We start from the raw sequence: 12,852 nt of genomic DNA, 5'->3' as shown, positions 1-12,852 counted from the left end.
AACGGTATGGACTCCTGCTGCCCTCTATGGGTCCAACGGTATGGGCTCCTGCTGCCCTCTATGGGTCCACCGCCAGTACTGCATGAACAGCCCGTCACTAGCCGTCTTGGGTTGCCGGGTTACTTCAACCAAACGTTTCGTAACTGACAAAGTCCCGGAGCCTCAACCAACACATGATGTCCCCCCCCCCCCCATCCTCCCCCTCCCCCCCCCATCCTCCCCCTCTCCCCCCCCCAGCTGAACAACCTGGACCCGGAGCTGAAGCACCTGTTTGACATGTGCGGCATCTCGGAGGCCCAGCTGAAGGACAAGGAGACCTCCAAGGTCATCTACGAGTTCATCGAGAAGAAGGGCGGGGTGGAGGCGGTGAAGAACGAGCTCCGGAGACAAGGTGAGGCTCGCTGGTGAAGGATCTACCGGAAGGATCTCCCCTCTGGTCGTGTGAGGCTGGAAGACTTCAAATCGTGACTAGATTGTATTTGTTGTTTTATAACGAATGTATTTTACATTAACGTTGTATGTTATTCGTCATTTAAAGGGGTGTTATTTGAACCTTAAAGGGGTGATATTATTGGTTAGTGGGTGAGTTGGATTATCCATGACAAGCCGTTTGAGAATCTGCCCTTTTCTGTATTTTAGTGACATCACAAGTGGGAGTGACACTTAAAGCATAATCATCTGATGCAGTTTTCCCAGCTGCGAAAAAAAACCAGATCATGGGATGTCTCTGTCTTCAGTTTATAATCACTGGAGCGTTTAGTCGACAAAGTACAAACAGGACCGTTCAAATGGTGCGCGCTCACTGACAGTTGTAGTTCACTTCATGTAGTTTTAGTTCAGTTTTATTTATTGTTTTTGGTTGTTTTGTTTATTTATTTTGGATATTTAAAATGTCTGCCAGTTCGTGTTAAATATTCTTCAGAAATAACAGTTTATTGATCTTTGAAAGGTTGTACTTGCATTATTATGCCATTATTATTATTATATTAGTTGAAGTTGATGGCAATCTTATCGCAATAATTTCTGGGACAATTTATCGGCCAGTAAAATTAGTTATCGTGACAGGCCTACACTAACACACAGGAAAAGGCAGATTCTCAAACGGCTTGTAATGGATAATCACACTGACACCTGGTGGCGTGATGTCAGCCCCTTTAAAGTTAGAACGTTAACACTGGTGGTTGTTGGGTACAGTGTACATTCCTTAATGCTCTTGTGACCACGCAGGTACTCTCCATGGGTTTTGTGTAAATTCGCCATGATCTTAATTTTGCCCCCCCTGCCCTCGTAGTGTGTGGTGACTCTATCCATAGTGGAGGGATGTGTGGGCTTTGTGCCCGGTCTATCAGATGTGTTTTGACCCGTGTGGTTGTACCCTTAGGTCCTCCTCGGTGGAACGGTAGGTGTCAATGCATGGACTCTGTGTCTTTTAGCCTTCTGCTGTCATTTCACAGGCCACCCTGACCTTGAACATGACCTCACAACTTATGTAGTCGTATCTTGTGGGTGTGTGGTTATTTTTGCCCCGATTATTTACATTTTTTTCAAGAAACCTGTCAAGCTTGTTTTTAAATGTTTTATTTCTAATAACTTTTTTGTTTGTAGATTTGCTCCCCTTTGCCCTGTGTGTGGCTGTTTTTAAAGCTCTGGATTGTGTTATTGTTTTAGTTTTTGAGGTGGTTGAAGACTTGAAGTGGTGACTGCATGGTGTGGAACCAGCAACCCAACTTTACTCAGTGTCGAGTGTGTTCGCATCTTCTCCGACCACCCAGATCTCAACTGATCTAACTCTGTCCTTTCAAAGAGAGCCTCCTGACTTCTGAATGGTCTTCATCATAAACTAGCCTCCCACATTATCACGCCTATATCCTTTTTTTTCCGAATTACTAATCGGGTTTTTTTGTGTGTTAATTTTCCAGCCCCACCGCCACCCCCCTCAAGAGGAGGCCCCCCTCCACCCCCACCCCCCCACCACGGCTCGGCCCCTCCCCCTCCCCCCCCGGCCCGCGGCCGCGGCGCCCCCCCGCCCCCTCCCCCGTCCCGGGCGCCCACCTCGGCTCCCCCTCCCCCGCCCCCCTCCCGCGGAATGGGCGGCCCCCCTCCCCCGCCCCCTCCTCCCAGCCGCGTCTCCCTCCCGCCTCCTCCACCGCCCTCCCACGCCTCCATGCCCCCGGCTCCCCCCCCTCCCCCTCCCCCTCCCTCTGCCGGCGGCGGAGGCGGAGCCCCGGCCCCGCCCCCGCCGCCGCCGCCTCCCCCCGGCCCCCCTCCCCCGGCCCCTCCCCCCATGTCGGAGAGCGTGGACAGCGGGGAGGGCGGCGACGGCGGGGGGAAGTCGGCTCTGCTCAACCAGATCCGCGAGGGCCGGCAGCTGAAGAAGGTGGATAGCCAGAAGGAGCGGCCGGTCTCGTCCAGCACGGGGCGCGACGCGCTGCTGGACCAGATCCGACAGGGCATCCAGCTCAAGGCCGTAAGCGCACACTCAATCAATCTGCATTTGTGTAGCACTTTTCATACAAGCAAATGTAATCCAGTACAAAAACAAAGCAGCACAAATTTACACTTTACACTTAACACTATTTACACTTTACACTATTTACACTTTACACTATTTACACTTTACACTTAACACTATTTACACTACACTTTACATTTAGGTCACTTAGCAGAAACTCTTATGCACTTAAAATCAACTTGCAATAAGTCCATTTGTCAGAAGCACTGGGTTTATGTTCTGGTTTCTTGGGTCTAGCTGCACTCCCTACTATTGTTTTATTTTCTCCTTTGTATTGACCTAATTGACCCTCGTCTCGGGCTCTTCTAGAGCTTCACTGTACTGCGTTGGGTAAATACGTCACTTTGACTGTGAAGCCTAACGCTTCCCTTGAGTCTCAAACTAAAGCCTCCGTGTGAATATCTGCTCTATTCGGTACGCCGTGAATCTCTTAGTCGCTGGTGTCACTCACCTGCAACACTCAGACTGTGTCAACACCTTGGTCTGGTGTTCCCGCTCATCTTTCTTGTAATTTGATTTTGCGTTTTAATTTCGGTGTCGAGACGTTGACTGGTCAATATGAAAGCAACTACTTCCTGTTACGCGTGTGTCGCTTCTTGTTACTCCCATGTAAAGTGTCGCCGTGCAACAGTGAATACCTGCTGTAGGAGTCTGGGGGGCACCAGAGCGCCATGGTTCACTCGTTCACCATCGTGGTTCACTCCTTCACCTCTGTGGTTCACTCGTTCACCTCTGTGGTTCACTCGCTCACCTCTGTGGTTCATTCGTTCACCTCTGGTTCACTCGCTCACCGCTGTGCTTGTGTTGTGGGTGCAGAGGGAGGAGGGTGAAGGGCCGGCCCCCAACGCGGCGGCCCCCTCAGCGGGCATCGTAGGGGCCCTGATGGAGGTGATGCAGAAGAGGAGCAAGGCCATCCACTCCTCAGGTAGGTGCACTCACTCATTCACTCGCTCACTCACCCACCCTCTCTCTTACTCACTCACACACTCACCCTCTCTGTCTCACACACCCACCCTCTCTGTCTCACACACTCACCCTCTCTGTCTCACACACTCACCCTCTGTCTCACTCACTCACCCTCTCTGTCTCACACACTCACCCTCTGTCTCACTCACTCACCCTCTGTCTCACTCACTCACCCTCTCTGTCTCACACACTCGCCCTCTGTCTTACTCACTCCCTCACTGTTGTGCTCCGTCTGCTCTAGATGAGGACGATGATGATGACGAAGACGAGGACTTTGAGGATGATGACGAATGGGAAGACTAACGCTCCTCACCCCCCTCCCTTCCCAGATGATTACTGCAACACTAATAACAGGAAGAGAGATCTTTCACATTCAGACTATAAATGTAAATGTTCCAATGATTTGCTGTATATTTTTGTTGCCTTTAAGCTTTTTTTTTTATTATTAATCTGTGCAATACGCTGTTTAATCTGTAAATATGTCTATCTGGTATCCTAATGTAACAACCTTTTTCTTTTTCTATTGTCTTTTCTTACTCTTCCCTGATTATTTGTTGTCTTTCCTCTTCCTGGTGGTGGATACTGGACTGTGTTGTCCTCTGCCCCCACCCTTACTCTATCATGCTTTTGCAAAGTCCTCCCTCCATTCCCCTGATTGACACGTGCAATCATGACATCAAAGGGTATCTCGAGCTAGAGTTTATTTTTCTTGTTTAGGTGAGTGATTTAATGGAGGGGTTAGTAAAGAATCAATTGTTGTTAATCAGAGGGGTGGGAAAAAAAGATATTCAACAAGACTATTTTCATATCCAATTGCTCTGTAGTTTATTTTTACTTATTCTAAAAATGATCCTAGTTTAGCGCTGTTATTTTCTTAAAACACAGGAAGAAGAAAAAAAAAAGTCTTCTCCTGAATATTTAGCTTTATCCGTTTATCAATTGTAAATTTTGCCCCAGAGTTCTGAGTCTTGTTATATTTTTGCACAAATGGAAAGAGGAAGACTCTGCATGACTATGGGATAGTTTCATGTCCATATCTCAGCGGATCAAACCTACACTTTACTATCAAGGTAAACCACATCTCATGCATTTAACCAATCCACATCCAACTATGCATTAACACGTATACACAAGGTGGGCCGCAACATAACCGCTGGCTGTCTGTGAATTTTATGGGATTGTACTTTTTCTTTTGCTTTTGTCACACACTACAGATACTTTTATTTTCCAAACTAGTTTTTTTTCTCTTCAGTTTAAAGTATTTTTTTTGTTTTAATCTAGAGGTTAAGTACATTGTGAAAAACTAAAATAAATAAATCATTTTTAATTTAAGAGATACAATTACTTTGCTTAAGAATTTGGCTACATGCTAACGGTTTATTACTAGAAACGAAAGTATCAGTGATGTTGTTGAACGCTTGTACTTAAACCATAGTAAGTATACAAACATCGTAAAGATACCTAGATTATATGCATACTTTCTGGGGTAACAAGTGTATCGTGCAAAGTGGACAGCCTACGTCAAAAACCACTAGAGACTGCTTCAAGTCCCTAATACCTTTTTGAAGGAACTATTACAGCTCCTTTATTTTTCTATGATTCCGCTGTCAAGACTTTATCAGGGTTTGTTTCAAACTGACTTGATAAAACTTAATGTAACCATACTGTGTCATAATTCAACATTTTATATCTTCATGGCTGCGGTGTTCAGCGATGAACGCACCGTTTCTCACTGTCAGTATTTTCTTTTTTTTTTCGTTTATTTGTTTTGCAAAGTCATGTTTTTCGGCCTGATGACTAGCTCTGTAATTAGTCCCAAGTGATTTATTGATTTTCCATTCTTCCTTTTTCTGCGCTGTTGGCACCAATATATTTTCAAAAAATTAAAATATACAAAAAAATGTGTTTGTAATCATTCTGCACCGTTCATTTTGTTTTAGCAACTGTACATTTGTAATGGTCCACCTTGTCTTTGTGATGAATGATGAATCTGGTTTTAAGTGTGTGCCTTGGTGTCGATTCGAACTTCAGGAACTATAGTACTAGTACTGAGCCGGTCTAGTACTGAGAAAACTAACCATCTCGCGGCAGTCTAAACCCAGCTCACCTTCCATAACTTTCCGCAATAATAATTGCTAATATGGAATAATAGTTATTTGAGCTGTTTAGACATGACTGTTTGAGTTAATGAGTTGCAAGATGTCCAACCTGACCTGCCCCTAAAATATTATCAGAAAAGTGTGCAATATTTTTTAATTGTAAGTATTTTACAGGTATGATGGTAGTCTAACCAGATAAAAACGTGTATGATATGCTTCAGAGAGTCTAGATTCCTTTCGTAGGAGCTGAGGCAATATAACACTATGGTTAAGTAGTGGATCAAAGTCACTTCTACTTCCAGGAGAACTGCTATTGAAGTCCGACCAGGGCTTAATCCAAGTAGATTAAAACTACTTTAACTCCCAGTTCACTTCTATTAATTTTTTTTTTTATAAAGGGAGGTCGATGCTATCGTTGAAGATGAAGGGGCCAACGGAATTAAAAAGGTGGACTGAGTGAGCTCAACAGACAGTAGTCCTTTCTAGCTCGTTTGGTGGAGCGTGGTGTATGTATGTACAGTATGTATGTATGTACAACCCTCCTGTTGCTGAACCCTCGTCTGTCCAACTACCCTCCAGCCTTCAAGCCCCAATTTCCACCTTTACTTATTTGTTGATCCTCAGTAAAGACCCTTCACTTTACTGTCTGCGTCAAGCATTTGGGTCCACTCGCTCTACCTCCCCATAACAAGAGGGAAGAGGAGAGAGGAGAGGGCTAAAGTCACGGTACTTGGTGAGAACACAACCGGTCTGGAACACAACCGGTCTTCCAGACGGTCCATAGGCTCGACCAGCCGATGTTTCTTCAGGCCTGCAACTCTCTGATGAGGCTCCAGGTGGGTGGGCAGTAAGAGATAAGACACACTAGGCAGGACTTCACCGCCTTCAGCTGGGTCCCAGTACAGACATTACAGGGAACTTCTCCTGGTCCAACATAAGGCTGCTCTTTAACTCGTACGGACGTTCTAAACCGATCAACCATCTCTGATAAGAGGATATTGACCCGTAAATCAGGTTTTGTGTGGAAAAGCTCGTTGCAAACAGGACATTTGTACCGGACTTGTTCATCCCAGTACTTAGTAATACAGGTTCTGCAGAAGTTGTGTCCACATGCGGTGGTGACTGGACTGTTGAACACCTCCAGACAGATGGGACAGGAAAAGGTCTCCGAACAGGAAGCGTTTGCAGAGGCCATTCCTAGACACAGACGACAGTATTGAGCAATTATATATTTCTAATTCCATAACGGGAAGAGGTTTGAACTGTTTTACTCACCTTGTTGTGGTTTATGTCTGTCAGACTAGTTTTTTTGGGGTGGCTTTAGTTTCTATGAACCTTAAGTTTCATTCCTGAACAGGATGTTCTCTCCGCTCCTCCCCTATATCCTGCCTCCTTAGCTAACACCTGGCTCCTCCCCTATCTCCTGCCTCCTTAGCTAACACCTGGCTCCTCCCCTATCTCCTGCCTCCTTAGCGATCACCTGGCTCCGCCCCCACGGACACAGTTCCCTGACCTTTCAACTTTCACAACCTGTATGTTGGCACATTCATGTACTGTGTCGGCTACATCATATTTGCTGTGTATTGTCAATGTATGTATGTATGTCAACCTTTAAAAGACAAAGAGACACAGAGAGAGCCCGGGAAAAAAATAAATGCCTGTGATTTAGAGGTGGTTTTTAACTGATTAGGATTAGAACAACCTTCGTGCTCAGGTTATCTGTGCTATTGTGATTGTTATCTAATATTGACTTAACATTGGTAGTTATATCAGGCTTACCTCCCAGACTTTAATCTTATAAAACAGATGAGTCATGTGACTCAGGGTAGGGCATACAAACCAGACCGAGTTCACCGTCAGTCAGAGACAACAAACACTTACCACCATGTGGCAGTTAATTCCATTGAATTAACTGAGCATGTTAATTAAGCATGTTTACCTAGAAAATTCACAATTTATAAGACAGCATATTTACCAAATTCTTTACAACTGTATGGTTGGGATTGCCATTACTTTTTAAACTCATGGAATGCGTCCAGTCAAATAACTTGGTCGGAATTAACTCATGTATAATGGTGTTTAGAATGCTCACACATTATGACTCGACTAGCAGTTCCAGGTCTAAACTGAAGATGGCGCCCTAGCAACACCAACTTGTGTCTCCCAGTTTCCTCCAGCGGCATTCACAGAGGATACGAAGGTAGCCTAATCTACCAAATGAAAAACCAAACTTTTTGTATTTTTGGTTATAAATACAATGTTCAAAGTATGAAAATGAATTTTCATACTTGGGTTACTGAATTTTCAGTGGGCTGGGTGCCGCAAAAACCTTTGAGATGTTGAAGATGGACAAAGAAGTCCATAAGAGCGAGACCCCTGGTGGAGAGAATGAGTACGCATTTCATTGTGAACTAGTCTCTGGACAGCTGCGGCTCTGTGTTGTAAGCTGAGGGAAACTTTCCAAGACACACTAACAGGATTATAATGAGATTCATGAGTGTGATAATGTTGACCTCAGATTCTCTCGCTCTTGGTCTGTGTCTGTTTTCTCTCTCTCTCTCTCTCTCTCTCTCTCTCTCTCTCTCTCTCTCTCTCTCTCTCTCTCTCTCTCTCTCTCTCTCTCTCTCTCAAATGTTAGTTTCTCTATCTCACTCTCACTCATCACCTCTCCCATTGGCTGATGTGCCCCCCCTTCGCCCCCACCCACCATGATATATATTCTGGATCTCCCCATCTGGGACCCAACCTTTTGGGCTTGGTCCTGGTCCAGGGGAACTAATCCCTGGTCCAGAATAGTCTATCAGGGAAGGGCCCCAGTGTCCCCTCTGCCTGGTGGCTTTAGTCCTCCTAGCCGATGGGTTCCTGTTTAGTTTCTGTTAACTTCTGTTTGTATGATTTTTGTTATTAGTTTTCCTCTGTTGCTCAGGAAGTTACAGGCAAGTTAGTAAGAGGATCTCAAACAAAGCGGTCACTATTAACACATTTTATTCACTTTATTTACTGACTTATTCACATGCACTTTATCGTGCCATTTTACATATGCTTTACTTGTATGGAACTGAATAAAACAGTCCCTAAACAAAAACGAATGATTTCTCTTGTAAGAGAAGTAGTGTACTATACCCTATTGAATACCCTATTATATTATATACCCTATTATACCCTATAGTGTACTATACCCTATTGAATACCCTATTATATTATATACCGTATTATACCCTATAGTGTACTATACCCTATTGAATTACCTAGGCAACGGATTTGACTACCACATGTGATGATTACCATTGTATACAATTAGCTAATACAGTCTTTCTATTGTTGAGTGTACAATTCAACCGTATCTATACATTATTACAAGAATGTAGTTTTAGTCCTTTATAAAAAAATTAAAAAAAAACACGTCAAAAACATTAGTTTGACACAAAATAAAATCAAGTAAATATTCTAAATGGGCGTCCGAGAAAATACAAATACATTGTTGAGTATTTGAGTTGTGTATTCATAATATTCCAGTGCAGAAATCCAGTATCATTTTTTAATCATTAATAGAGAGATATTCTCCTTGTCGATTGCATTGACTTGGTGTTTCATCCTTAATGGTTACTTGTACTTTACGCATTCTCATATTCAGAAAGTCATATATACGTATACAAGTGTCATCATCATGCAAAGTGGACAGCCTTCGTCAAAGACCACTAGAGACTGCTTCAAGTCCCTAATACCTTTTTGAAGGAACTATTACAGCTCCTTTATTTTTCTACGATTCCGCTGTCGAGACTTTATCAGGGTTTGTTTTGTTACAAACTGACTTGATAAAACTTAATGTAACCATACTGTGTCATAATTCAACATTTTATATCTTCATGGCTGCGGTGTTCAGCGATGAACGCACCGTTTCTCACTGTCAGTATTTTCTTTTTTTTTCGTTTTTGTTTTGCAAAGTCATGAAAATGAACCATCTTGCGGCAGTCTAAACCCAGCTCACCTTCCATAATTTGCAATATTTACTATTATGTAATAATAGTTATTGCAGTTAAGACGTATAGTTGATTGAGTTAAGGAGTTGTATTGTGGAACTTTTAGGAATCACTGAGCAAGATGTCCAACCTGACCTGCCCCTAAAATATTATCAGAAAAGTATGTGCTATATATTTTTAATTGTAACATACTCCATGTATTGTATGTATTTTATAGGTATGATGGTATTCTAACTAAATAAAAAACGTGTATGCTTCAGAGAGTCTGGCACAAGCAGTGATGGTCGAAAGTTGATTCCTTTCATAGGAGCTTTCAGTGAGGCAATATAACACTATGGTTAAGTAGTGGATCAAAGTCACTTCTACTTCCAGGAGAACTGCTATTGAAGTCCGACCAGGGCTTAATCCAAGTAGATTAAAACTATTTTAACTCCCAGTTCACTTCTTTTTAAAAAAAAATTATAAAGGGAGGTCGATGCTATCGTTGAAGATGAAGGGGCCAACGGAATTAAAAAGGTGGACTGAGTGAGCTCAACAGACAGTTGTCCTTTCTAGCAGAGCCTGTCTACAGAGAGCCTCGGCACTCTCTATTGAGCCCCATTGTATCCAACTTGGTTGCAGTTCCATTAGAATTCCACTGGGGGTGATCGAATGAGTGCAGATTAAACGGGGGGCTATGGGGCTAGACGGCTAAATGGATCTCTTTCACCTGCTTGTCGTTGAAATATCGCAGATTGTATTGTAGATTCTGCAAGTTCAAGATAGATTATAGTTCAAAAGTCGAATGATCTTTCGATTTATTACAGTTTGGGCCGTTGTTGGCCGTACACGCTAGCATTCTGCTAATGACTGCTAGCTGGTATTGAGCTCTGTTTCTAGCTCGTTTGGTGGAGCGCGGTGTTGGCATCGGCCCATGCTAAGGTCAGAGTTCAGGGTCTCGACACAAAAAAGATAAAAGCATCTCTCAGATGGCATGTATTTATTTACTGCTTTATTTAATGCACGTATAACACCACAGTGAATTGTCACAGGCCAAAGTATACTACTCAGTTTCCATAATCCGACTCCGTAACCATGGAGCATTCACAGTTTTCCGTCGGGATGTCGGATACGCATTGCAATTGACCTGTCGCTAAGCCGCCCTTAGAACGCAGATGAGCCAATGACATTCCAGCCTCAACTGTACTCGGACAACGGCTCGGACAACTCCATTGAAACCAACAGGGAGGAGGCGTAATATGACAATTTAATGGTGGATTTATGTTGTTTGTGTAAAAAAAAATAAACATGTGCTGTGTTCCAATATCCATACTATCCGTACTCACTATACTTAGTTTGAGTACGTAGGGCTGCGTTCCAATTCAGATCGGGGTGAAAAGAAGTGCACTGAAAGGACCCGGATGGTGTACTCAAAACGGTGAAGTGTGGATTGATGCACACTTTTCGTATTCAACCGCAGAGAGGCAGCAACAGGCTGAGCCAACGTTGACATTTTCCACATAGCCTGCATTAATGAAGTCATTTCTTAGCTTTTATAGCTTTTTATAGTGTTGTGTTCTTTTTCGGAAAAAGGCCGCTAAAACAGGATCGCTTTTAACTCTATTATCTATGAAGCAGAAGGAGAGGAATTGTATATTTCACACGCGGAGCGACTCTCAGGCCATGTTTACGTGACGACGGTCTGAACAGAAGACGCAAAAATGGCGTCGCGTCTTCACTTTTTATTCAGTGTTTAGACGAGCGTTTTCGGAAGGAAATCTGCATGCATACGGTGACGCAAAAGTGTGGAATTCGATTGGGTATGCATGCCAGGCGGCTAGGTGGTGCTGTGACACTATCACACAACACCGCCATGTCTGAGCGCATGCGTAGAATCTTCCTTCTTCCGACATGTTTGTTTATTTCCCTGTACTGGTGCATGTATGTGACGTAAACGCGTACGCGACGTGTTAGTAGTGTTATCGCCTGCCTAGTGTTTTGGCAGGCGTGGCCTCTATGACGTATAATGTGCTCTGATTGGCTATGGTGTTGAGGGATATTACTTCCTAGCTATTATATGTGCTGAAATGTGTCATAATAGCTACTCTGCGTAAAGAGTTCACGGTTCAAAGCGCGATGTTTATTGCGGGGGAGGAGCCACGGTGGCCGTCGCGATCGTAATTTCCTGTCAGTGCACCACAGAGTATTCGATTTGGAACGACACTGACATCTGAAAATCAGCGCACTCAGTGAGCGCGGTTAGTGTACTACGTTTAAGTGTACTCATGGAAGTATGGCTATTGGAACACATCAATGGTCAAACGATGTGCAAACACAGTCTGCAGAATGGGGTATATTTCTTCCATTTTCCCAAGCCACAACAGGACAAGAAAAAGTGTTATGTGGATCAGACTGTGCGGCAGGTCAGAATACCAACATAATTTAAGCTTGTTACCTTCTGTATGTATTTTAAAGTTTTGAATATACCCCATAGCGTAATGTAGGCCTAGTCCCTTTCGATTGATCCTGGAAGAAATTAAATCCTTTTTCGCCCAAAACTTCTCCAAAACCTGCTTTGATATACTGTCAGCTGACATTTTTCCATATGTTTTTGGTTTGTTGTCTACAAAGCTAGACAGCTGGCTCCCCTAGGCCAGTCAGACCATGTGTCCATCCTCCTGACCCCAGCGTAGACCCCTATCATAAAGCTAGACAGCTGGCTCCCCTAGGCCAGTCAGACCATGTGTCCATCCTCCTGACCCCAGCGTAGACCCCTATCAGGAAAAGTGCTCCCATCACCACTAGGACAGTCAAAACCTGGCCAGCAGACTCCACGCCACTGCAGATCTGTCTCCATGACACCAGTTAGGAGGAATATGAGCATGAGGACCTGGAATGGTTCACATCATCAGTCCTCCAACATGTCAGGAACTGTGCAGACTCGCTCACTGCAGACAAGCGTGTCCGGGTCTACCCCAAAACAAAGCCATGGATGAACAGAAAGGTGCAGCAGTTGCTCAGGGAGAGAGACTTCAGGTCAAAGGACAAGGCCCTCTACAACATCGCCAGGGCTAACCTGAACCAAGGCATCAAAGAGGCCAAGGCGGAGTACAAGGGCAAGATCAAAGGGTGTGGCAGGGGGTCCAGCACATGACCAACTTCAGAGCCAACAGGCTCTCAGCCGACGGGGATAACCCACAGCTGGCGGAACTCCTGGTTCGGTTCGAGGTGGGGCCAACGGGGGTAGCCACATCACAACCCCCACACCCACCAGCCCTCAGTAGCCTCACCCTCACAGAACACGAGGTAAGACGCA

The 12,852-nt window shown here is 44.3% G+C and overlaps 1 protein-coding gene across 1 annotated transcript in view; it reads left to right on the top strand.

Annotated features, from left to right (window-relative positions):
- The window catches only part of LOC311362827 (actin nucleation-promoting factor WASL-like), a 30,677-nt gene extending 25,306 nt beyond the window's left edge, over positions 1 to 5,371 (top strand). The window contains exons 8-11 of the mRNA XM_084482716.1: positions 238 to 391; positions 1,920 to 2,467; positions 3,329 to 3,437; positions 3,720 to 5,371. Of these exons, the coding sequence (XP_084338842.1) occupies positions 238 to 391; positions 1,920 to 2,467; positions 3,329 to 3,437; positions 3,720 to 3,781 (873 nt within the window). The 3' untranslated portion in view covers positions 3,782 to 5,371. The remainder of the gene's footprint in view (positions 1 to 237; positions 392 to 1,919; positions 2,468 to 3,328; positions 3,438 to 3,719) is intronic.
- The last annotated feature ends 7,481 nt before the right edge of the window (positions 5,372 to 12,852 follow it).

The sequence above is a fragment of the Micromesistius poutassou genome, assembly GCF_964030765.1.
Source record: "Micromesistius poutassou genome assembly, chromosome: 18".
Lineage (NCBI taxonomy): Eukaryota > Metazoa > Chordata > Actinopteri > Gadiformes > Gadidae > Micromesistius > Micromesistius poutassou.
Note: the sequence above shows the minus strand (reverse complement) of the source record. Positions and strands in the feature narration are given on the sequence as shown.